The sequence below is a fragment of the Balaenoptera acutorostrata genome, chromosome 7 (assembly GCF_949987535.1).
Source record: "Balaenoptera acutorostrata chromosome 7, mBalAcu1.1, whole genome shotgun sequence".
Taxonomy (NCBI): Eukaryota; Metazoa; Chordata; class Mammalia; order Artiodactyla; family Balaenopteridae; genus Balaenoptera; species Balaenoptera acutorostrata.
In genome coordinates this window covers 115,592,714-115,617,761 of record NC_080070.1, presented here as the reverse complement: position 1 = coordinate 115,617,761, position 25,048 = coordinate 115,592,714, and the positions used below count along the sequence as shown (strand labels likewise).

General features: G+C 47.0%; 2 protein-coding genes across 6 annotated transcripts in view; both read right to left on the bottom strand.

The window, feature by feature from the left end:
* Positions 1–3,406: 3,406 nt before the first annotated feature.
* On the bottom strand, positions 3,407–8,779 carry FIGNL1 (fidgetin like 1). 4 transcript variants are annotated; one of them, XM_007178349.2, is made up of 3 exons: positions 8,718–8,779; positions 6,289–6,368; positions 3,407–5,580 (listed from the first exon to the last, which is right to left on the bottom strand). In XM_007178349.2, the coding sequence occupies exon 3, from the start codon at positions 5,568–5,570 to the stop codon at positions 3,537–3,539; it is 2,034 nt and encodes a 677-aa protein (XP_007178411.1). In that variant the 5' UTR covers positions 5,571–5,580; positions 6,289–6,368; positions 8,718–8,779; the 3' UTR covers positions 3,407–3,536. The 4 variants fall into 4 exon arrangements, with proteins under 4 accessions (XP_007178411.1, XP_057406572.1, XP_057406573.1 ...); XM_057550589.1 differs by lacking the exon at positions 8,718–8,779 and adding an exon at positions 8,167–8,229; XM_057550590.1 differs by lacking the exon at positions 8,718–8,779 and adding an exon at positions 7,528–7,916.
* Positions 8,780–16,338: 7,559 nt separating this feature from the next.
* DDC (dopa decarboxylase) overlaps positions 16,339–25,048 on the bottom strand; it is an 82,485-nt gene continuing 73,775 nt past the window's right edge. For both annotated transcript variants that reach the window (XM_007178347.2, XM_007178348.3), the window contains exons 13-15: positions 22,972–23,073; positions 19,295–19,502; positions 16,339–16,719 (exon numbers count right to left, since the gene is read on the bottom strand). In XM_007178347.2, the coding sequence (XP_007178409.1) occupies positions 16,706–16,719; positions 19,295–19,502; positions 22,972–23,073 (324 nt within the window). In that variant the 3' untranslated portion in view covers positions 16,339–16,705. The remainder of the gene's footprint in view (positions 16,720–19,294; positions 19,503–22,971; positions 23,074–25,048) is intronic.

Below are 25,048 nucleotides of genomic sequence, written 5' to 3'. Positions count from 1 at the left end.
CGGGCCTCTCACCATCGCAGCCTCTCTTGTTGCAGAGCACAGGCTCCAGACGCGCAGGCTCAGTAATTGTGGCTCACGGGCCCAGCTGCTCCACAGCATGTGGGATCTTCCCAGACCAGGGCTCAAACCCGTGTCCCCTGCATTGGCAGGCGGACTCTTAACCACTGCGTCACCAGGGAAGCCCGGTGTCATGTCTTAATGTTTAAGTCTTTAATCATTAATTTTGAGTTTACTTTTGTATATGGTGTGAGGAAATGTTCTAATTTCATTCTTTTACATGTAGCTGTTCAGTTTTCCCAGCACCACCTGCTGAAGAGACTATCTTTTTTCCATTGTATATCCTTGCCTCCTTTGTCAAAGATTAATTGACCATAGATGTGTGGGTTTCTTCCTGGGCTCTCTATTCTGTTCCATTGATCTATGTGTCTGTTTTTGTGCCAGTACCACGCTGGATTAAGGCAGAATTAAGAATAATAAGCTGGAATAGACAATCACATGAAACAGTTGAAAAGAAAATGATTCTTCAAAGCAATGAAGGCAGAATTGAGCTGGACGGACAGAGGAGGGTGCACAGTTGTTGAGCAGTCAGGCTTTTCAAACCTGCATTTTACTGTGTCATTCTCATTCTCCAACAAGATAGGTAGAGACTACTCCAATTTCATAACTGAGACCGAACAAAGAGGTAAGCTACAGTCCCAACTAGGAAATGACAGAGTCAGAGTCTAACATGTCCATTTAGTGCGAAAGTCCATGCCCTTCACCCGGATTCCACCCTAACAACTTGTCGAGGTAGAGGCAGACTTGATATTTTGGAATTGAGAAAATGAATTAGAATTTCAAAAGAATGGCAAATACCGTAAATTGGAATAGAATTTCCCAAAGAATACACATCAAAAGAACCAGAAACTATAATTAGATGTATAACAAAAACATTTAAAAAGTCCTGACATTAAAAACTTAGATAAATTTCTGTATTCCTACCAACATTTTTAAGCATTAATATATAAACCGTTACATGTGTTGGTAAAATGTGTGTGTGTATTTCTACAAAGGAAGTGTATCTTTCAATGACATAAAAAAACAACAAAACAAACAAACAAAATCAGGTAAATGTTCTCTTCTCAAAAACAATGGCTAAAGACAGTGCAGCACAAAACACTTGGGAGGAAAGAATTCAACCCAAAATTATCATATTCAATCAAGAGACTATTCATAATGTAGAAATAGAAAGAAATCTCAAGTCTAAGTTTCAGGAAATTTCCTACCCAAATGCCTCAGAAACATACTATAAACCACAAAACGCTGAGAGAAAGGATGCTTCTAATGTGGTATAACATAGAAAAAACTGCCAAGTGATTCCCTATCTCCTATTTTCTCTCCAGCTTTAAAATATCCTACTTGCTTATTCCTTGCAGGTTTAGAGTCTCACTTGAACAGAGAAGACCTTAATTCAGGAGGGGCCATTTCACAATCTAACAGGGACATAGCTCTGTCCAAGATAAGCTGGGCCAATGAGATTTTTTTTCTCTTGGACAAAATCTAAAAGAAGTACAGCTGATTCACTTTGCTGTACAGTATAAACTAACACAATATTGTAAAGCAACTATACTCCAATAAAAATTTTTTTAAAAAAAGAAAAAAAGAAGTTCTACAGAGGGGCGTGGCCCCACGGTTGGTGATCAATGGAGTTGAAAAGTCAGAACTGGTAGAAGTTGCTGTCGAGAAAAAACTGATAATAAACATTAAGACCAAGTTACAAAGTTAAATAAAACACTAACACCTCCTGGGCAATTGATCATAAATCTAAATAACTACAGTAATTGTAAGATCCAAGTGGGTGGAAGTGGTCTGTAAAGAAGATAGCCATGAATATGGTGAAATGCCTTAAGATTTTAAAAGATACAACAAAAGATTAAGAGATTTAACATCCAAATTCTGATAAAAGACAATTACATATTTCAAAAGGAAAAACTAAAAGTTGGAGAAATAAAGCTTTTAAAAGAGCATAAAAATAGCAGATCAAGAATAAAAATTAAAATATATAAATTGCCTAAATTCATCTACTACAAGTTTCAAATTCCGTTTCTTAAGTTGAATTGTTCTCAAAACATTAGAACTTGAACGTAATCTCCATGAGACCAAGGACTTTTGTCTGTTGTTCACTGGTCTACTTTCAGTGCCTGGAGTCTAGTAAGTATTTTTTGAATGGATGGATGGGTGCAAAACCTGCGTACTGTCCAATTGGCAGCTGGACAGTGTCCATGACCACCAGGTTCAGGTAAACAGGCACTTTGACTCAGTGCAGATAGGAATTCTACACAAGCACCACTGTTCCAGAAGACAATTTAGAACACGTGCCAAAAGCATTAAAAATTGTTAATCCAAGAATTTTACTCAAGAAATGTATGGTTTTTAAAAAGATAACTAAGGCATTTAACATATTTTATTTAGAATATACAAAAGGTGAACCTAAGGAACTGCCCTGAATGCCCTGTAACACAGGGCTGACTAAATTATAGGCCCCCTCATATCATGGAGTCCCAGGCACTCACGCACGGGAAGATGCCGAAGTACGTCAATGTGGAAGATGATGATGAGGGACTTTAAACAGCTGCAAACAAGAAGGCATAGCGCAACCCCACTCCTGTATAAAACATCTGGAAGAAGTGACGCTGAAATGTTAACACTGTGTTCCTCAAAGTGGTAGCGTAACTGACTTTTATTTTCTTCTTTTTGTTCACCTCTATTTTCCAATGTTTCTACATAGAACATGCACTATTTAGAGAACAAAACAGTCCGTTCTAAAAATCTGAAAACATTTATTTTTGAAAGAGACCAACCCTACAGGTTGTAAAGTAGTGCCAGATAAAATACTACTTTCAAACATCACCTACCCCCTGGAGAAACACAACATTCTTCCCCTGTCAGTTCTGTGGACCTGTCTCTGATGTTAGATTACACTTTGCTATTTCTGAACATGTTTTGATTAATTAGCCTTGGGTAGGGAAGAAAACCATAAGCAGTTACAAGCCAGAACAAAGTAAAAACTGGCACTTTCACTTTAGCTTTGGTTGAGATTTTAAATCTATTAAACAACAGTAAGCAACACTCGGTTTCAAATGTAAACCACTATACTAGCCAATACTAAGAATTATGTGATCCTCAGAAGAAACTTTCAATAAAAGATGCATGTAAGTCGGATACATCCTCATATACAAATCAGATTTTAAGTTTCAATTTGAGTTCACTGTTCATCGTATACATCTTGAAAAGACCTCTTAGGAACAAAACAAAAAAAGTGCATTCCCATTTTGCATGAATCGGCTTACGTATCAGGTGGAAACTGGAAGGAAAACTGAGCTTATATTAACATAGTCTAAGTCAATCAATTGTAAAAGTTGAGCTATTGTTATTCTATTTTATTTGAGGTACAGAATTCAGAATATACATTGATGTACACTTAATCAATCTCCTATGCTAAAAAAATGGGAAGACTGGGCTACAAAGATGCCATCTTTTAACTTCAAGCGTCCCATTTACTTTCCACAACCGAAAGTCCTGTTCCAGGTTTCATAAAGCTCTAAATCTTCTGGAGACACACTAGGTCGCACAGTTCTGAAGGCATCTTCAAAGTCACTGTAAGCTATTGGTCGAACTTGATCCGGCGTTACCGTGGCAATGTCGGCAGCCTGTAAACTGCGAATAGGACCCAGAGACGCCTCCCTGCAGAGCTGCGTCATGTCAGCCCCCGAGAACCCACCAGAGTGCTGCACCACCAGGTCGACCTCCTCCTCACTGAGGCAGCAGCGCTCCTCGGACATCAGATGAACGACTATCTGTTTCCTGGCTGAGGCCTCTGGGAGGGGAATATACAGCCTTTTCACCAACCTTCTCCGGGCAGCCTCGTCAATCTCCTGCGGCCGATTGGTTGCTCCCACCACTAGAATACGGTCCTCAGAAGATGTGGTTGCTCCATCCAACTGAACTAGGAATTCGGTTTTTATCCTTCTAGAAGATTCATGCTCACCATCTCCCCGCTGAGATAGCAGGGAATCAATTTCATCAATAAATATCACCGCTGGCTGCTGACATCGTGCAACAGCAAACAGCGCCCGGACCATTTTCTCCCCCTCGCCCACCCACTTAGAAGTCAAGGAGGAAGCGGAGATGCTAAAGAACGTTGCCCCAGACTGACTGGCGATGCACTTGCCAATCAGCGTTTTACCGGTCCCCGGAGGACCAAAGAGCAGAATCCCTTTAGGGGGCCCTCGTAAGCCAGTGAAGATGTCTGGCCGCATCATGGGCCACACAACTACCTCCTTTATTGTGGTTTTGGCAAATTCCACTCCCGCGATATCGTCCCAGTTCACTGGCGGTCCCTGATCCATAATCTCATGCATGATGAGTTCAATCATTCTGGGCTCCAAGTTCTTCAGACGCTCATCTACGGGATGTGCTGGGTCTGCAGCTCCTGCGCCATGAGGCTTATACTGCGTCCCCCCGCCCTGACCTCCCCCATCTTGCTTAGGTACGGGGGGAACAAACTTTCCAAATATCCCTCGGGATCTACTAGCTCCCAGAGACTTTTTGACACCACCATGTGAAGACCCTGATGCACGCTGGGGCTGGTGGTACTTTTTCTGCTGATCTACCCATAGCTGTTCTTTTGCAGTTTTAAAAGTAGGCAGGCTGCTCTCCTCTCTTTGGCCATTATCTTCTGTTTTACTAAAAGCCTTATTCATTACTGGAGTGGAAAGTGCATCAATGATGCCAGAACCATAAAAAGCTTTCATTTCCCGTGGATTTTCAAAGCCAGAAGGAAAACAAGACTGATTAGATGAGAACACATTTAGTCCTATGTTGGCTTTCGGGAGGTTGTAATTTTCCTTTTTGACATTTCCAAATAATGGTGTGGCATGGAATTTTGCAATGGCTGACTCACCAAAAGGTCCTGAGACTGTAGGACACGTCTTAGTGGTGTCAGTGACCAGAGGTGGCTGGGCATTCTGAGGGCACTTCAAAGAAGGACTGCCCTCTGGGAAGTCTTTGGTCCTATCGGCACCATGGGCTGAGTTAGTTAATGGGTCACTCTCCCCAGAACCACCACAAACACTAAATTTAGGAAGATCAAAGACAGCGGCCACTTTATGGATGACTACTGACTCATCAACAGATGCCAACAGAGAGTCTCTGGATTTTCTGCCAGCGTGCATCATCTCCTGAACATTACTCATTTTGAACACATTATTTATTGACAATCCAGACTTCCACTTGTCACTGTCAGTTTGCCGAGATCTTGCTAGAGTTAAAATGTTTTCTGCATAGTTATTCAAGCCAGTTTCAACACTGTCAGAATCAATAACTGCAGAATATTTCTCTGCATATGTTCTGAACAGTCTGGCAGCACACACCTGGGAGATCTCAGAGTTTGCCCACGCATACTGAATGCGGAGAATCTGTGCTCGGTACGCGTCTGCCTTCTCTCCTGATGTACACGTGCCAGACGTAATTGCAAAGTAATTCTTCTGCCATTCACTCAAGTGTACAGACCTGGAGCTAGAGACCTGCATTTTAGAGGTTCTATAACAAACGACAAAGATGAAAAAGATTCAGTATCCAGAAGGAAACAAAGACATAATACTTTAAACATACTTTTAAAATCTCTGCCTATCTGAAGGAAGGTACACTGGACTTTTCATTTATAAGGTAAATTTATAAGGAAAGACCGTTTATAGGGGAGCATCTAGTTAACCATAGCTTTCAGGAATTCAAGATATAAAAGATTAAAGACTTGACTTAATAATGCTCTAGGGACTTCCCTGGTGGTGCAGTGGTTAAGAATCTGCCTGCCAATGCAGGGGACACGGGTTCAATCCCTGGTCCGGGAATATCCCACATGCCATGGAGCAACTAAGCTCGTGTGCCCAACTACTGAGCCTGTGCTCTAGAGCCCGCGAGCCACAACCACTGAGCCCGGGTGCTGCAACTACTGAAGCCCATGCTCCGCAATAAGAGAAGCCACCACAATGAGAAGCCCGCACACCACAACGAAGAGTAGCCCCTGCTTGCCGCAACTAGAGAAAGCCTGTGTGCAGCAACGAAGAGCCAACGTAGCCAAAATAATAATAATAATAATAATGCTCTATTATGGGTTAAACTGTTTTAGTTATATAATAATTTTCCCTGTGATTAGGGAAAGGTTTAGATGGAGAGGATTTAAAATTAATCAGCAAACAAAAGGCAACATGGAAGACCAAGGGATCTAGAGACAAGCAAAGCAAAACAAACCAAGCCAAGCCCCGTCCCTAGGAAAATTAGATGAATGATCTCATGCAAGCCTCTTCACATCGCTGGGCCTTCAGTTTTATCTGTAAAATGAGAGAAATCATTATGAGAATCAAGTCAAATAATGAACATGAAAATACCTAAAAATTACTATTATCATCTCGATTGCACAAATGTAGAAACTGAGGCAGACGGAGTTCAGAAGCTTGGTTGAGGTCACACAGCCAGTGAGCAATGGTGCCAGAATACGCACACGAGCAGTTTCACTGCATGTAGTGTGCACTTCACCACGTAAATGCCCCTTCATACTGCCACCAAAGGTCACTGCAGCATGGCTCACAAATACGAACAATAGTATTTAGTCATATACTAAATGTTTTCAAGGATTTGTAAATGAGCACTTAAAACAGGATGCCTCAGAATCTCTCACAATTTCCCAATTTCACAGGAAGCATTAAAAAGTGAAGCTGTCATGATAAATGAAATAGGAGAACAAGTGTGTTATTAAAGTGGTTTATTTTAGATTTTTTTCTTCATGTTAGTTTTATAAGCCTCCTTACATTAAGTTAAAATCATTTTAACAGTACTGTAGATGGATGTATCATGTTGACAGATGTGTAGAATTTACCTGCCAATCCAGAAGAAAAATTTGTAAGAAAACTTTGAAGCTTCCTAAGGGTATTGAAGTAAAGTAAAAACCAAGAACTCGTGTATACTAAAATTTACCTTCCAAATTACCTATAAATATAGCCTAATAATCAGCAGTTTTTTTGGTGCAAGACCCATGCTTAATACAGCTTTGTTTCTCCCATAAACCCTACAAAGAATCTGTCACATTGTAGGTAGGTGTCCATAAATCTTTGTAATTATTTTTGAAAACAATAAACTTAAGACCTAGTGAGATCCTAATTTGCTTAAAGCCATGAAGTCAAAACTAGAACTGACATCTCCTGACAAACAATTCATCCCTCTTTCCACTATTCCATTTTACCCTATTTTAATCTTTTATGCAACAGCAGAAATGAGAAATTGCAAATGAGGTAACTTGGAAACCATGTATCACCAACTTTCCAGTTACCATGAAAATCCTGTTCCTCTACACGGCTTCATCCCATTTTATCATCCGCAAAACTGGGATTCCTACAAAGGCTCAGACAGAGTTCTTGTCACTGTTCCCCAAATACCCTGCTCTTTCCTTTCCACCCTCTCCTATTTGCTCAACATTCACCTCCCAAGTCTTACTTCGTCCTTTCAGCGCAATCATTCCCCCAAGAACTATGGACACAGGTAACCAAGGACGGCTTGGCCACACCCGTCAGCGGCACAGCCTGGTCCCGAGTACCACTTCCTAGGTCTGTATCACTAAGGTTACTCGGCGGCAGCGATGCACGAGCTGCATTCCCATCTCCTGGGGTTTTCCCTGCCTGCTGTAGGACGTGGCGTTCGTCCAGACAGTACATGTTCCCCGCCACACCGACTGTCCCCCCGCACCCGGAGCGGGGCGTCCCCGGGGACAGCTGTCACCGCGCTGACGGGGCTGGGGACGCCGTGGCGCTCACGGGACGGGACGGCCCACCGCCCGCCGGCCGGGACCCCGGGTGCAGCCCCTCCCCTCCGGCCTGGCTCCCGGCCCAGGGCTCGCCCGGCCGCCCCCCGCGGAGCCTCCGCGAGCGCGGCGCCCGCCCGCCGGGACGCCCCCTCCCCACAGGCCGCCTCCGAACCCCAGGCCGCCGGGAGCGCGACCGCTGGGAGAACACATTCCCGGGCCGGTCTGCCCGTTCGCCCGCCAGCGAAGCCCCTCAGCCCTCCGGCCCCGCGCCCCTCCCGGGCCTCAGCTCCCCTCGCCGCCCCCCCTGCCCGCCGCCCCCCCTGCCCGCCTACCTACGGCTTCCGAAAAGCGCGCGGACCGCGTGCGCCTGCGCGCTGCTGCCGGCTCGGCCCCGCTGTGCGTGCGTGCGCGCATTCATACGTCTGTGCGAGCGTGAGCGTGCGGCGGGGCGGGGGAGCGCGGCGGGGCGTGAGCGCACGGTGGGCGGGGCTCAGGGGCGGGGCAGCACTGCTCCCCCGGGAGGGGTCCGAGCCCCAGCCACGCCCCCAGTCACGCCCCCAGTCACGCCCCAGTCACGCCCCAGTCACGCCCCCGCGGCTCCGCGGCTAAGTGCCCCTACCGGCGCGTACGTAGGTGCGCGGTTGTCCCTCGGGAGGGGCTCCTCCCCCACACACAGTTTTAGACCGAATCGGGGAATTGGAATCTGCATCTCGGTTCGCGCCCTCAGCCGGCCGGCGCGTCCCTTTTCTCCCTGCTGCCCTGGGGACACGGTCCTGGAAGACCGGGAAGCGCGCCCTTCTTCCAGCGGACTGTGTCCTGGGGCAGGACGAGGAACGGAATAGCCCTCACAGCGGCCTACGGGTCGTTCGTGTCACCGTGTCACCTGGGAATTGTGGAGGTCTGATGGCGTGACCTGAGGGGGTCCCGAAGGACCGTCTTCCCACCTTGTCACCCTGCCGTCTTCCTCCCCGGCTGGTCGCCTCCGTGTCCCAAGGGCGCCCCCAGCAGCCCAGGGAACCAGCTCACACAAGCCTGTTTAAAGCGAGAAGGAGGGGCCGGAGTGGGGAAGAACCTTTCCCCTGAGTACTTCTGTCTGGGAGAAGGAGGAGCCATTCCTCGGGAAGCCCCAGTGCCTTCTCCCCTCCTTGGCTCCCGGGCCCTGTGGGTACCCCTTCCCCGGAAAGTGAGTGGCACCGGGCATGGGGAAGATGACTGTCCAGGAGCAATTAACAGCACATGACATTGAAATGCAAGACCTAAGAAGTGTGAGGCAAAACATTTCTTAAGACCTTTCTTTTAAGATTTTAAAAAATGGGCACAAACTAAACAAAAGGGAATGATTGGACAATACCTTTTTAAAAATAGACAAGGGAAAATGACAGCTTACAATTCATCTCTTGGCTTAGATGGTAATAAAAGACTTTTTTATTCTAATTCTTCATAATTTATTAACTAATTTGCTAACTATTATAATTACCCAGAATAAAAATAAAAGAAAATGAAAATGAAAACCATTACCTCAAGACCAGCTCAGTCGTATGCTTGCTAGCTATTTTTTAACTTGTATGTTTAGAAATCACCATATAAAAAAAAGAAAAAAGAAAAAAAAAGAAATCACCATATAAATACTCTTTGGGTAATTAGCAATTTTTGGTTTTTTTGTCACCAAAATTAAGTGATAGCATTTTGGAGAATTCATGTAGACCCCCGTCTTATCCTCCTAAGAGTATTGTTCACATACTGAAGTAAATTTATTGTTGCCAGTATTAAAATTTTTCCAACGAGTGACACTAGCGTTGCCACTTTACTTTTGTGTGTTTGATAGAAAAGCATTTCCCAATCCGGCAGTTTTTTCTTCCTGCGCAGCTGGCAAAATCTAACTCAATTCCGTACCCTCTCTAAGTTTCAACTTCCTCCTCATCTATAAAACAGGAATAAGCATGTCTAACTCAGGATGCTATCGTAAGAGTTATGATTAATATGAGATCTAATGAGTAAATTATCAAAGCAGGAGCTGGCACACGGCAGACATTCAACAGAAGCTGTGATGCTATATTTATTGCTACTATTAATGCTATTTGCTATTGTCAAACCCTTAAGCCATAGCAAGACTTTTTCTTCTTTTACAAACGGGATATTTTAGAATAATGTTATAAGACTTTAGCATAATTTGTAGGAGTTTAGCACTTGAGCTATGCAGGTCTTAAACTTTCCTTCTGAGACCATAGGTTGTTTTGTTTTGTTTTCTCCTGGGGAGAAATTTTTGAACCTGCAAGGGAAGAAGTTTTCACTTACAGCAAACAGAGTGCCAGTTCTTGGCGCAAGGGATTCTGGGAGCTGGCTGCTCATTTCCATATTCATGAATATTATAAACCTGGTCTCCAACAAATGCCAATGCACACCTCAGTGATCTCATTTGTTTTTGAGCAGAGGGAGACTATGGCCCCAAATAATGTGCATCCCCGTGTACATGGAGAGTCACTTTAATTTTAAAAGAGGTGTGTTTGTAGGTCCAAGGAGGTGGATGGGGTAGAGGGGATGTGGAAGCAGACAGGACAAGAGTAAATTCCTTCTTGGTGGGACTCCTGGGTGTGTCTAGACTCTGACTGATGTCCAGCGTTAAGGAAGAAGGCAGAATGAGGATGGAGGACCGAGGGGATGGGTTCCTGCCTCCATCGGAGGAGTAAGGGGTGTGTGGACCTGGAGTGACTGAGATGTGCAATGCCAGCAAAAGGTTTTCCCTGACTGCACTGAATGAACCGTGAGGGCTCTGATGGGCCCCCTGGCATCACCATCACAAACAGAGCTGGTGAGTGGGGAGATGGGCCTCCCCTGAAACGGGGCGGGCAGAGCGGGGAAGGAACCATCTGCTTCGGTTGTTTTCCTCCAGAGCGTCACTGCCAACCTGAGTCTGTACTTCTGGTGCTTCCGGTTTGATACCATATGTTGTGAGTTGAATCGTATCCCCGTATCCCCCCAAAAGACACGTCCACGTCCTAACCTCCAGTACCTGTGAATGTCACCTTACTTGGAAACAGGGTCTGTGCAGATGTAATCGAGTTAACACAAGGTTATACGGGATTGACATGAACTCTAATCCAGTGTGACGGATGTTTTTATAAAGAAGAAGAGAGACAGAGAGAAGACAACCAAGTGAAAACAGAGGCAGAGGTGGAAATTATGCAGCCACAAGCCAAGCAACATCTGGGGTGCCAGAGTCTGGAATAGGTAAAGAGGGATCCTCCCTGGAGGCTTTGGAGGGAGCATGGCCGGGCTGACACCTTCACTTCCAGATCCTGGCTTCCAGATCTCTGAGAGAGTAAATTTCTGTTCCTTTAAGCAGCCCTAGGAAACTAACACAATGTATTGCTATGGCAGAGGGATGGTGGAGTCAGCTTTCCAGCGTTCAAATCCTGGCTCCACTACTCATGATCTACTTCCAAGGGCCCTTGGGAGGATAAACGGACTTGACATCTGAAGGGCATTCAGACCAGAGCCTGGCCTCCGGAAGCACCGCCCAAGTGTCAGGCGTTGTTATCACCGGGCGAGCCCTTTGCTCAACACGGGTTGCCCAGATTAGAGCTTGTCACTGAAAAATAACCCATGCTGATGGTGGTGTTTCTACTTTGTAATTTAGCCAGAGTCTCTTATTTTCATAGACTGTTGGAATCTCAAATACAGAAGAGAGCTTAATGGTCATGTACTGTAGTTTTCAGTCCCTTGGAGATGTTTCCTGCACCATTTCTCAACCGTTGACTTTCCTGTCACCAATGAACACCCACAGTGGTGGAGAATTTACTGCCCTGTAAGAAAACACATTCTATTTGACGACTGGCTGATTTTCACGTTGGAAAAATCTGTCTCCCTCTGTGTCACTTGCTCTTTGGAGGCACAAAGACCCTTCATGTCAGAGTGAGTGTAAAATTTGAAGACAGCTACCAAGTAAGGCCTCTCTGTGTCTTTCCCAGTAGACATCCTTCGTTTTAACCCTCCTCATGTGACTTGGTTCCTCTGTGACACCTGGGGATATTGCCATCTCTTACCTCTGGCGGTGTCTGGATTTGACTTCAACATTCTGGACGTTTTTGGATCCATCCAATTTGCATCTCTGCCTGTAACACACTCAACCTTCTCTAAAGTGGTAGTTCCAAATTTATCCAGTTTATGCAAGCAAATTACTCTCACTGCTTTCTTATTAATTATTTCTATTACTTATTACAAGTATAGGTGATGGCAAATGACACAGAGATACCGAAGAAATAGATTTCAATATCAAATGCAGTAAAAAAAAAAAAAAAAAAGCAAAAAAAGATTTGGTATTTGGAGATTTACATGATTCAGAGAAGCAATAAAACAATCCTTAGCTCAAAAAGCCATCTATTGGCTCTTTCCATTGGTGGCAATTTCCATTCCTTTCCTCAAAAACAGGCTTTCTGAATAAAAGATCAGCAGTATTTCTTGCTAATTTGCTGCGTCTGTTGGACTCCCAGGTTAAGGGTCACAGGTGTGAAGTCGATGGATGATTGATACCCGCTTCCTCTGGGGTCTTCCTCTGTTTCCCCTGTGATGATCAAGGGGCCACCCAGTGACAAACTGCCTCTCCTTTTTTAAATTTATTATTTTTTAATTTAATTTTTATTTTATATTGAGGTATAGTTGACTTACAATGTTGTGTTACTTTCAGGTGTACAGCACAGGGATTCAGTATATTAAGTTATATTCTTTTTCAGATTCTTTTCCCATATAGGTTATTACAGAGTATTGAATAGAGTTCCTGGTGCTATACCGTTGGTGCTTGTTGGTTATCTACTTTATCTATAGTAGTGTGTGTATGTTAATCCCAAACTCGTAATTTATCCCTCCCCCCACTTTTACACTTTGTTAACCACAAGTTTGTTTTGGAAGTCTGTGAGTCTGTTTCTGTTTTGTAAATAAGTTCATTTGTATCGTCTTTCTAGATTCCACATATAAGTGATATCATACAATATTTGTCTTTTTCAGTCTGACTTACTTCACTCAGTATGATGATCTCTAGGTCCATCCATGTTGCTGCAAATGGCATTATTTCATTCTTTTTTATGGCTGAGTAATATTCCTGCATCTCCGTTTTATCTGGGCTGTTCTACAGGTTCCTCTTGTGACTGGCATGGAGTCAGCTGAATGAGAGTCTCTGGTTTCAGGAAGTTTGGCTGTTTGCTGCATGTTAGGGAGGAGGCATATGATTCCAGGAGTTCCCTTAGGTCTGATACTATAAAAACTATGTATTTGGTCTGTGTCCTGGTTCCTGACACAGAGCTCCTAAATCCCTTGGGATCTGTGGGTAACAGGAACCTCTTTTGTTCTAAGGAGGCTACTCTTGGCAGGTCCCTAGGGAGGGTAAGGATGGAGGTGGTCACCATGGTGAGAGGGTTGGAACATTTAGCCCCATCCCACCCCCAACCTCGGAGCAGGGGAGAGGGACCAGAGATTGAGTGAATCACAATGGCCAATGATTTAATCAACCAGTGATTTACTGGAAACCCCATAAACATCCCTAATCGACAGGGTTTTGAGCACAGATTGGTGAGCACATCAGGCTGCTTGGAGAGTGGTGCCCTCTGGGAAGGCATGGGAGCTCCGCACCCCCTCCCCCTGCCCTGCCCTACGCCTCTTTTCTCTCTGGCTGTTCCTGAGTTGTATCCTTCATAATAAACTGGTAAACATAAGCAAAGAGACTTCCTGAGTTCTGTGATCTGTTCTGGCCAATTGTAGACCCTGATGAGGGCATGATGGGAAGCCCCAGTCTATAGCGGGTCAGTCAGGAGTACAGGAGGTCCCGGGCTTGTAGTGAGGTGAGAGTGTCTTGTGGGACCAAGCCTTTAACCTGTGCAGTAGGACACTCACTCCAGGCAGGTGCTGTCAGACAGACGGAGAAGTGATGTTAGAAAAGACTCCATGTTTTTGGTGCCAGGAGGGAAAACCCTTTCATCTGGTGTCAGAAGTGTCATAAGTAAAAACTGTTTTCTTGGTATCAAGAGGTTAGTTGTGTCCAGATTGATCTGGGAGTTTCCCAGCACTAACTGGAGGTGCCCGTTATCGGGAGATGCTATCTGGTTCCAGTACCAGCGGTGGTCTGTGTGCTACATCGTGACACTAGATTGAATATAGGTTTAGATGAAGGCGCTGTACAGATGGATTAGGCTGCGTAATCCAGACCGTCAAAAACTTCCCCCCATTGGGCTATTTGGGGATTGTCTGGTTAGGGTCAGGGTCCAGGACTCTACCCTGGGAGGCGAAGGCGGGATTCTCCCAGAAGGGAGTGAATGTCCTCACTGCCAGTTATCCTGAGAAAAGGCTCCTCCCAGGGAGCAGACAGCACACGTGACAGCAGAGGGGGGTGGGGAAGGGTGCCGCATTCCAGTCCTCATGTGGACAAGTCACTAGGCCTCTTGATGTCTCAGTTTCCTCATCTGTAAAATGGGAATAATAGTTGAGGACCTTAAAATAAGTATTAAATAAGTTAATACTACAAATATTTACAACGGTACCTGGCATAGAGCACATGGCATGAGGATGTGTGTTAAGTAAACTGGGGGGAAGTATGTCCTCCTGTTTCTAGGCTGGGTGGTTTGGGGTCTGATCGCTGTGCTATGGAGATGCCTAGAGAGGTCTGGAGATGGGGTGAATTGTCATGAGTTACCTAGAAATGAGCCAGAGGTCGGGCAAGCTTCTATCCCTGCTGGGTCTACACCGGAGCTGATGTCTGAGAATCCCCGATGAAGTGATCCAGCCCGTTCAGAGGGGGGCTCTTCATCACTCAGCTAACTTCCTGCTGCCTGTCTGTACACATGTCCCAGCAGCACACCTACTGTCATCTGCTGCCTGGTCTCCTGCCTCGAACTAAATCTCGGTCATCTTTCCAAAGTGCATTTGCGGATGGGCTGGGTGGAGCTGCTCCCAAAAGGCTGAGGGCCGCGCTGGTAACCCTGTGGCCCCATCTGGGGGCCCTGCAACAACCTCAACGCAAGAGCGCACTCAGGTGCAGACAACCTCACTGTAGAATGCAGGCACCTCAGCCCCGACGCAGGGGTCTGATCGCTCGGCCTTCTACAGCTGCTAATGCGGTGGGCCCAGTGGGTCCCAGTGGCCCGTCCCACATCCCCGCACCGTGCTGGAGGTCAGGTCTGCTCCACTGATGGGTAGAGAACAAACCACCTGACCAAAGGAGATGGGGACCACATGGCATCTGACGTATTTCCAGATTTCCGTAAAACAGATCATTACATCACATAGATAACAGAGGTCTTTGAAATTCAAATATCCATATAAATAATCCAAGGACCCATTCTGAGAGTGCTTTTGATAATTCTGTAGTCTCCAAATGACAAGAACTAGTCCTGGGATTAAAATACACGTTTCTGGGCTTCCCTGGTGGCGCAGTGGTTGGGAATCTGCCTGCTAATGCAGGGGACACGGGTTCGAGCCCTGGTCTGGGAGGATCCCACATGCCGCGGAGCAGCTGGGTCCGTGAGCCACGGCTGCTGGGCCTGCGCGTCTGGAGCCTGTGCCCCGCAGCGGGAGGGGCCGCGATGGTGAAAGGTCCGCGCACCGCGATGAAGAGCGGTCCCCGCACCGCGATGAGGAGTGGCCCCCGCTTGCCGCAACTAGAGAAAGCCCTCGCACGAACCGAAGACCCAGCACAGCCAAAGATAAATAAATAAATAAATAAAATAAATTAAAATACACGTTTCTAAGAACAAAAATGATTTCAAATAAAGATTGGTTGTTTGGATAAAAACTGCAACTTCTTGGTATTTATGTGTAAAGAGCATCTTCAGGTGTTTATTAGTCATGATACCACAGGGCAGGTGGACTGATCAGATGAAGAAACCAAGGCTCCACAAGTCTTTCCCATCACGCCAGCAGAACTTGGTCTCTGGCTATGTCTTGGTTCTGAATTCATTTCTTTAGAAGTTGGGGTCCTCTCCATATAAAACTTGTGTGTTGTTATTGCAACAAGGAGAGTGCCTGACATATACTAGGCACTCCATAAACATTTGTTGACTAAATGGATCCTGTTTAAAAATATCCAAGAGGGCCTCCCTGGTGGCGCAGTGGTTGAGAATCTGCCTGCCAATGCAGGGGACATGGGTTCGAGCCCTGGTCTGGGAAGATCCCACATGCCGCGGAGCAACTAGGCCCGTGAGCCACAACTACTGAGCCTGCGCGTCTGGAGTCTGTGCTCCGCAACAAGAGAGGCCACGATAGTGAGAGGCCCGTGCACCGCGATGAAGAGTGGCCCCCGCTTGCCGCAACTAGAGAAAGCCCTCGCACAGAAACGAAGACCCAACATAGCAATCAATCAATCAATCAATTAATCAATAGATCTTAAAAAAAAAAAAAAGAATCCGCAAAAAAAAAAAAAAAAAATCCAAGAATGCCGCATTGTTGGCTGTTTTGAAACAATCAATTTGCTACAATGTAGAACAGGATGCTTACCAGACACAATTACTGTTACACTTCACATTGTTTATTAAGCATTAAGTCACATGACAGAACAATTTAAAGACCATGGATATAATCTCAAGTCCCATAATTATAGATCACCCCGGAAAATATTTCAATAAGCCTTTACCACAACTGACAACTTCAGGGGCACAGAAACTGATGATTTTTTAATCAACAAAAGTCACAGCCAAATAATGAATAAAAGCTATATCCACTGGGGTTAACTTATAGCAAATATTTCTTCATTGGTGAGAGGCTGAACAGATGTAATCACAAGGTTCTTTCTGGATAACTTTGGAGAAAGAAGCATGGGCCACATTCAGACTTGCTTCCATGGAGCTGGGATGATACATCTTTTCCTCTCATTCCAGTATTCAGATCACTTCAACTTTTGATCTCTACAGGGAAAGAAAAGAACATGAATATATGGCTGTATTCAAAAAAATGTAAAACTCATTTCTGCCACTGAGATCAGCAGACGCTACAAATCAGGCTCTCTTCCCCCGGGAGAGGCTTTTACCAGAACAACACTGATTACATGCAATAAACATTTGGAAGACTTAGCACTGTACATAACACAAAATAAAACGAAAATTAAGTTAAATATTTTTAATTGTTTACTGAGCTCTTAATATGTGCTTATGTCTCTTTTAGGCACTGTATAATGTACTGCTAGAAGAGGACAGGCTGCTAAACGAGAGAACAGCTTAGACTGTATCCAGAGGACGTGGAGAGAAAACGTTTGTCACTGCATTCATCAAAGCTGTAGCAGTGGTTACTGCGACCATCTCCATCTCCATCAGACTCTTATTCATCTTTATTTCCCCCAGATTTTGCACAATTCCTGGCAGAATGGATGTTTACTGGCTAAATGATTGAATAGATTACTTTGATCATGCTGTAATAAAGTAATATATATATAATAGGTTATATATCACATTAAAAAAGTGATTTTTAAAGGATTCAACTAACTGGTTGATTGAGTCAGGCTACTGTGGGTAAACTTGGCCAAAATACTCATTATCATCTTTTTTGTTTTCTCCAAGCATGTACCTTTAACAATGAAGCAAATAACACCTAATTTTAAAATAGTAAATAAAATAGTGTAATTGCACACACACACACACAAAGTGTAAAAATCAGAACTTTGTATATTCCTCATTTGAACACAGAGAAGGAGTATACTCTTTCTCCAACTGTACAATGGAAAAGAGTTTGAACTGGAAGAACTGAGTTTTTATTGCCAATCTGGCTTCTCTATGATACATTTTATTCATGTCAACTAGAATCTTGGTCCAATTTCCTACCTTTTGTCAAATAGAAATAGTTCCTTCTTTCTCTCAGAACTATGACCACTGGATTTTATATAACCTTACATAAGCACAAGTAAAACCAAGGTATTAAGATTTTCATCACTCTAATTTATCGGACCAAAACAACACACACGCATTGTGATTTACTATTGTATCCTACATTTTTAAAAAATTAAATCCTTTTGTTTTTAGCTTTGGAATTGATAGCAAGTATAGTGACTCCACAGTAATTGTGACTTCTGTTGGAAACGTGCCTCTGTTTCTGATCATTTTTCTGAGCTACAGTCTCTTTCTGTGTTGTTTGGGGCATATGGGAATAAGATATGATGAGATACACAAACATAGGGCTGCAGAAATGTTCCTCTGGAGTGTTTGCCTGATGTGATTTTGTTTTGAATATATCTTATTCCCCTCCCCCCACACACACACCCACCACACACACCCATGCTTATTGCGGAGGAGTGGAATAATCTGGAACTATGGGCCTCTCCCCAACACCTTTCAGAGATGCTCAAGCTGTAACTGTGGCATTGCTCTGGGAAGGGTGGCCCCCAAGGTTATGACCATCCGACCTTCAGGAAAGGGCTTTGCCGAGCCAGGAGAAGGACCTGGTGTTTCAGCACCTGTCCTGACAGAGGAGGTGGGTCTCTGACCTCACAGGTCAGAAGGCTGGATGGACCTCTCACATAAATGTAACAGTATTTAACTTTTGATTTTTTTGAGCACTGGAGTATCTCAAATATTCACAGTCAAAATTAAGAGCCCAGAAGATCAAGTTGCATGCAGTCAGTAGACTAATCCCATTGCACACTTAGGTTCTGCATCCCCCGTGGGTGACGACAGATGGGCAGTGAGCAGGAAGAGAGAGAAAGAGAGTCAGAAGCTCCCACCACCTGCCTCCTCTAAGTGGGGCGAAAGGCAAAAAGACAGAAAGCAAGACGGTGGACAAACTCTAGGGGAATGATTCCTAAAATAGCTTAATGCCGAGGTTCTGAAGACTCTTATGGTTCAATAGACATCATTCCAACCTGTTGCCAACACTGCGTTTGTGCAGATATTTTCCTTAGAAGTCGCCTGCCCGCTGTCTTCAGGGTTCCTGTAACTGATGCCCAGTATTCTAGACATTTCCTTTCTCTGAACCGTCATGAATTTGGTCTTTCCTGACAGCAAACCAGCAGTCATGTCAAATTCCTTTTTGAATGTTTTCATTCATTTTCAGTTATCTACCATTTGCCAGTTTAATGTATAAGCGTGTTGTGATCGTAAGTTGCCTCAGTGCAAACTGAAGAAAGCTGAGGGGAAATCATAGGCATATGTGATTGACGGTCTCGAATAAAAGAATACAAAGCAGAAATCTATCAAAGTTACTAAAGATTCACTACAGGCTATGTTCCCTCCACTTCTCCGGACCAGACAGGGTCTGGTTGTTGTTGTTGTTGTTTTTTAATGGAGAGTATTTTATTTTATTTTATTTAGTTTTTGGCCGCACTGTGCGGCATATGGGATCTTAGTTCCCCAACTAACAGGGATCGAACCCGTGCCCACTGAATTGGAAGTGTGGAGTCCTAACCGCTGGACCACCAGGGAAGTCCCGATAGGGCCTGCGTTTATCCCCCTCTTTATGTGGTGGAGGAAATCTGGCCCCCGCAGCACGGCTTACCCGCCTTTTCCTCCCTCTGTGCTCCCAGCAGCTCGGTCGCCAGCCCTCGGATGTGCTCCCAGGCCAGCCGCACATGGGCCGACTCCACCGTGCGTGAACAGACGGCAAAACGCAGCACGAACTGGCCTCTCAGGTGACAGGGAACCAAGTGGATTTTCCTGGCACTGTTTATTCTTTCCAGAAGAGCTTCGTTCAGTTTGTTGGAGCCCTGCAGGGATTGAGAGAGAGGGGCGGTGCTCAGGTCTGTGGGGACCCAAACACTCACCACCAAGTGAGGCCAGCGTTGGGTGACACACAGCCCCAGATCAGTGAGGGAGACCCCTCACCACTGGCCTTTCATCTGCAATGGTAGAAAATTCAACTAAGCGATCATTACGTGGCCCTGAAAGACGGCAGCCCTCCCACAAGACAACTTCTTCATGTTCTAGTGTGCTGTCAAAAGACGAGCCTTCCGTGATCCAGGTTTTTAAAGAAAAAATGAAGATTCCTAGACATGTTATCTAAAAATTGATGAGCTTAAAGAGAAGAACTGTTTAACGGCACCAGCGAAGAGAAACATTCAGAAGAATTCTCAACAGTACAGTAAGTCCCCTGCATACGAACTTTCAAAGAGGCAAACGTGCATGTCCAATCTCGTAAGTTAGTTCATGTGTCTCGCGTACATCGTCAAGTGCGTGCATCCTCTACAAGTGGTTGTGCTTCTATGTACTTTACTGTACAGTACTGTACAGAGTATAGTAGTACAGTATCTATATTTCAAGCCCAGGATGTCTGCAAGCAAGCCTAAGAGCAGCGGTATACAGCCAGTTGTGTTAGTTGGGTATCTAGGCTAACTTTGTCGGACTTACAATCAAATTGGACTTACGAATGTGCTCTCTGAACAGAACTTGTTCCTAGGTAGGGGACTTAACTGTACAGAAAATGAAGCGTAATAGTCAACTTCTTGCTAGGATCTGGGGAAACTGCCCATGAACTATGGACCAAGGGACCACTGGTGGACCCCCCTCTGGAAAGGAGCAGCCCAGCAGCCTTGGGCAGGGAGGCTGGGGGCCCATGCCTCACACTAACTGGACCAGAGGGGAGACACGTGTCACACAGACCTGGGAGCCGTCCCTCTCCTACCTGGTCAGTCCCGTTACTCCTCGTAGTTGCCCCCAGCCCTCTCAGTCTTCATTCTGTATCCAGGCAGTGACTCCACCCCCACGCGCCTTCTAGTTGTTGCAGAAGGGCCTGGAAGTGGGGCCCAGGGTCCTGGGTCATGTGACCCTCAGTGGACTACACTGTTCTTGTTCTTGCTCTGTCTCAAGGGCAGGGAGGATGGAGGGAAGGGAAGTGTCCTGGTCGGCCGGATGCTGGACACTGGCCTTGGGTCCACACAGGGCCTCCCGGCCGCTGGCTGATGGCCTGCATCAGCTCCAGCTGATGCCCCGTGGACAGTGCATGGGCCAAAGGCCACTCAGAAACTGCTGACGTGCACCAGGTCCAGACAGAGCTGCATGTGCTCGAGGTTGAGGATGAGAAGGAAGAAACGATGGTATGAAAGGATGGAATTTCACCAGGAAGACTTCACAGAAGAGCAAACACCTGAAAATTACGTATGTAGGAAGTAAAAGCAAGTCACTTAGGAAAACTTTGCTTGCCATTTTCGAATGGATTGGACAAGATATATTTTCTACGAGATAGAGGCAAAGAGCCAAACAGAGAAGTCAGTCTGAGATGTAACAACAGAAGCAACGGCAAAGACGGACTGAGCAGGTGCAGAGTGGGATCAGGGAGGCTGGCTGAGATGAGGGGGGGAAGGAAATTGGTGCCATGGCAACAGCTTATCCGCTTCAGGTCAAACAAAGACCACGCACACGTTGAGCCGTGGATGATGGAGAGGACTTGGCATCCAGAATGGGCAGCCACGGGGCAAAGAATAAAATAACAAGATAGCAGATGTGGGGGGCAGAAAAGTGAGCCACAACGCCTGGATAACTTCCTCCCTGAGAAGAAACTGGATTCGTGGAATGGAAGTAACAAGTTTCACCAAAGATATGTTTTGCTTTCTGAAAAGCCCCTGGGCTTCCTGGGCGGGAGGGCACACCATGCTGCCCAGGAGAAGAGTGGGCAGGACACACACAGGCGGCTTTGGTGCCCTCGTAAATGAGCAGGAGAAAATAAAAGTCTCGACTTTGACAACGTTACGCTCAGTGGAAGAAGCCAGTCGCAAAAGGCAGCATATTGACGAGCCCATGGACATGACTGTCCAGAGCAGACAGGTCCGCAGGGACAGGAAACGGGTCTGTGGCCTGAAGGAGAGCAGACAGGTCCACAGGGACAGGAAACGGGTCCGTGGCCCGAAGGAGAGCAGACAGGTCCGCAGGGACAGGAAACGGGTCCGTGGCCCGAAGGAGAGCAGACAGATCCGCAGGGACAGGAAACGGGTCCGTGGCCCGAAGGATGGGGGCCGGGGCGACTGCGGGTGGGTGTGGGCCCTCTTTGGGGGAAAATGAAGATGTTCTGAAGTTAGATCGTTGTGAAGGCTGTGCAACCCCGTGGATAGGCTGAAAATCATTGAGATGCATACTTTGTATGGACAAAGTGTATGGCATGTGGATTATATCTCAACAAAACGGCTAAAAATTAAAGAATGTAAATCCTACAAGAACACTGGCAGTAGAAGCAAAAACGACTGATCGATGGCGAGCGAGTCAGAGCACACTTGCCACCAACGCCAGCGCGGACTGAACTGCCCCATCCGGTCACCCCGGGGACCTTGCGCCAGCCTCTGCACACCTGTGCTCAGGTGTCTCTGAGTGACGCGCTGCAGGGACCTCACGTCTCCCTGCCAGCTCTTGTGTCAGGACTCTGCTCTCCCTCTCCTGCTTCCAGGCTTTTCCATGGCTGGTTCCTGCCAGCCTTCAAAGCCCCGAGAATCACAGAGGGGAAGGGAAGGGGGAGCCAAGGGCCATGTCCGGATGGGCAGCACCTCGCCAAGGCGACTGAGCCCATGGCCCCTTCTCCTGCTGCCCTTTGTGGATTCGGACAAGAAGGCCTGTGGGTGGCGTCAACTCTGCAAACAGAAAGCTAGCCGGAGAGCAGGCAGGGCGCTAGGCCCCAACCCGGCTTCCCTCACACAGGGCAGGTTACTAAGGGGCCTGTGCGTGCAGCTCCTCTTGGGGTCTTTGGAGCAATGTGGTCATGATTCCCAGCAAAGGTGGCTGAGGCCCTCAGGCAGCAGAATAACCAACCCCAGGGACCAGCGCTCCTCCAGCCCCTGCGTGCGCACCAGCAGCCTGAGGGTCATGTAGGGGTCAGCGGGTCCCGGGTGGGCCCAAGACTGGCTTCTCACAGGCTCCCAGGTGATGCCCATGCTTGTCTGGGGACCATGCTCGGACCAGTGAGCCCGTGGGTGGGTCCGTCCTTGGAGGGTTCGAGTGGCAGGGATGGATGGATAGAGAAGATGGCAAGCATCCTCGGGCCGGGTCTACACAGGCAAGAAGTCTGAGCACCAGTGAGAAGAGTGTCCCGGGAAGTCAAGGCAGGGAGGTGGGAACAGCAGGCTGGAAAATTCGGGGGGAATCCACGGTCTCTGGGGAGCTCAGGCGTGTTTTGGAGCATGGACATAATGAATGAGAGTTTCCTCTTTGTCATATTCAAAGGAAATGCAGACGACTAAGTCGACTTAGACGTACCTTTAGCCGGAAACAGACCAGCCCCAGAGTGACTTCTGCACAGATTTCAAAGCGGGGGTCCTGGTGCACCAAGGCCTCGAATTCGTGGGACAGCTGGACGTGCTGCAAAGGGAAGGGACATCTGTCTGAGTTTCTCATCACCACTTGGTTCAGAGCTATTAGACTGCATGTCTAATATAATTCATTGATAAGCTTTAGCCATTTTCTTCAGTACTGATGTCACCCACTCCCCAGCTGTCCCCGTGCAGGTTGAGAAACTGGCTACCAGGAGAAAAGGGCTGAAGTCTTCAGAAAAACACCCCTTGTCATCTTCTGCTCAGGGGACCGTTTTCATCCCACCAAATAATCTTTTATAATTTTAGGATAAATGCTGTCAAGAGGGGTTTAAACATTCCAGAAGAGAAACAGTGGCCGACGTTGGCTGGGGCGCCGAGCACTTCACCACCCTGCTGTCGTGCTGACCCGCGACACAGGGAAGGACACCACAATCACGCCCATTCTGCAGACCAGGAGACCGAGGCTGATGCTGATACCAGAGCTCCAGGTCTGCTGCTGTTTGTTACTCCACAGCACCTGCCACCGGAGGTGAGAACCTCACCCATCCAGGGCTGCCTGCTCCCCCTGAACCCACCCCCTTACTAAACGCCTCGATGTTTACAGAAACCAAACGCCGATTCACACAATATGTGACCGGAGAGCCAGCTCGCCCGGGTCTCGGCACACATGGAGCACGTCCTAAACCCCGGTATCCAGCGCGGGGTCACTGGCAGGGGCCCCGGAAGCATCTGAGCAGAGATCGTGCTGCTCCAAGTGTTGGGACAGACACGCCGTTTGAATGAGTGGCCCCCAGGCCCAGGACGACGACCTAGAGGGCTCCAGAGACTGTGCTGGCAGGGGTCCCCTCGAGCTGGGTCCTGAGGAGCCGCCCATCTGCCGGGGTGTATGGGGCTCCGGCCACTCAGTCCCCTCCTGGGAAGGCAGGGCCGGTGCCTCTCAGGGAGGCTTGCAGGCCTTTTCAGGAAGCAGCGATGTGATCACACCCAGCTTCCCCTGAGCTTCCAGCTGGAATCATCGTGGCGAGATAAACCACCTGGGTTTTGCCTTCTCTCCCCAGAGCAGCTGCACCGTCATTACTTTTGAGCACAGGTCCTGCAGTGGGGGAGAACTCGTGAACTCATGCACACGCCCCTCCTAGTTCTCTTCCGCACGGAGAGCCTCCAGGTGCTTTATGGCCCCCGGAGCAGCCTCGTAAGACAGATGGATGCTTGTGTGTGCAGCACCACAGGGGCCCCTGCCCGCTGCCACGTGCCCTGTCGCAGGGGAGGGGCCTGGGGCCGCCCCCCCGCCGCCCGAAGCTGCACTGTCGCCAGAATGAGACACTGCAGGGTGCCCCGTCCCCGTGATGTCTGAGGACCTCTGTCCATCAAGGTGGGCCCACAGGTGAGGAAGGACGGCAGGATGGGAGCGCCCGGCTGGAAATCGGCAGGCCTTCTGCAGCCAGTTAAGGGAGCAGACCTCCTCTGGACTCAGTGTCCTCGATTGTTAAAAAAAAAAAAAGCAGGGTATACACACTACTCTATATAAAATAAACAAGAAGGTCCTACTGTATAGTACAGGGAACTCTACTCAGTATCTTGTAATAACTTATAATGGAAGAGAATCTGAAAAAAGAATAGATATATACGTATAACTGAATCACTTCGCTGTGCACCTGAAACTAACACAACATTGTAAATCAACTATACTTCAATAAAATTTAAAAAAACAAAGCAGGGTCGTGGGGCTTAGAGTCGATCCACGGTTCTCACATTTTAGCGTACATCACAGCCACCTGTTTGCTTGCTAAATAGAGGTTGCTGAAACCCACTCCGAGAGACCAAGGTCGTGCATGTGCTTCTGGCCGGGGGTGTGTTGGAGAATGCCGGGCTGGAGGTCATCCCGCCCACCCAGCCCAATCTCTCCCATTCTGGCAGTTTCCTGGAGAAAAACCTACTGCATCCTCATTACCGCCATTGTGGACTGGACCTCACTGTGGGCCAGCGGTGGCTCCGGTGGCAGCTAAGAGTGTCTGTCACTT

What these genes read in the sequence shown, in the direction of transcription:
- FIGNL1 (XM_007178349.2), bottom strand. Translation starts at nt 5,570, where the DNA reads ATGCAGGTCTCTAGCTCCAGGTCTGTACACTTGAGTGAATGGCAGAAG.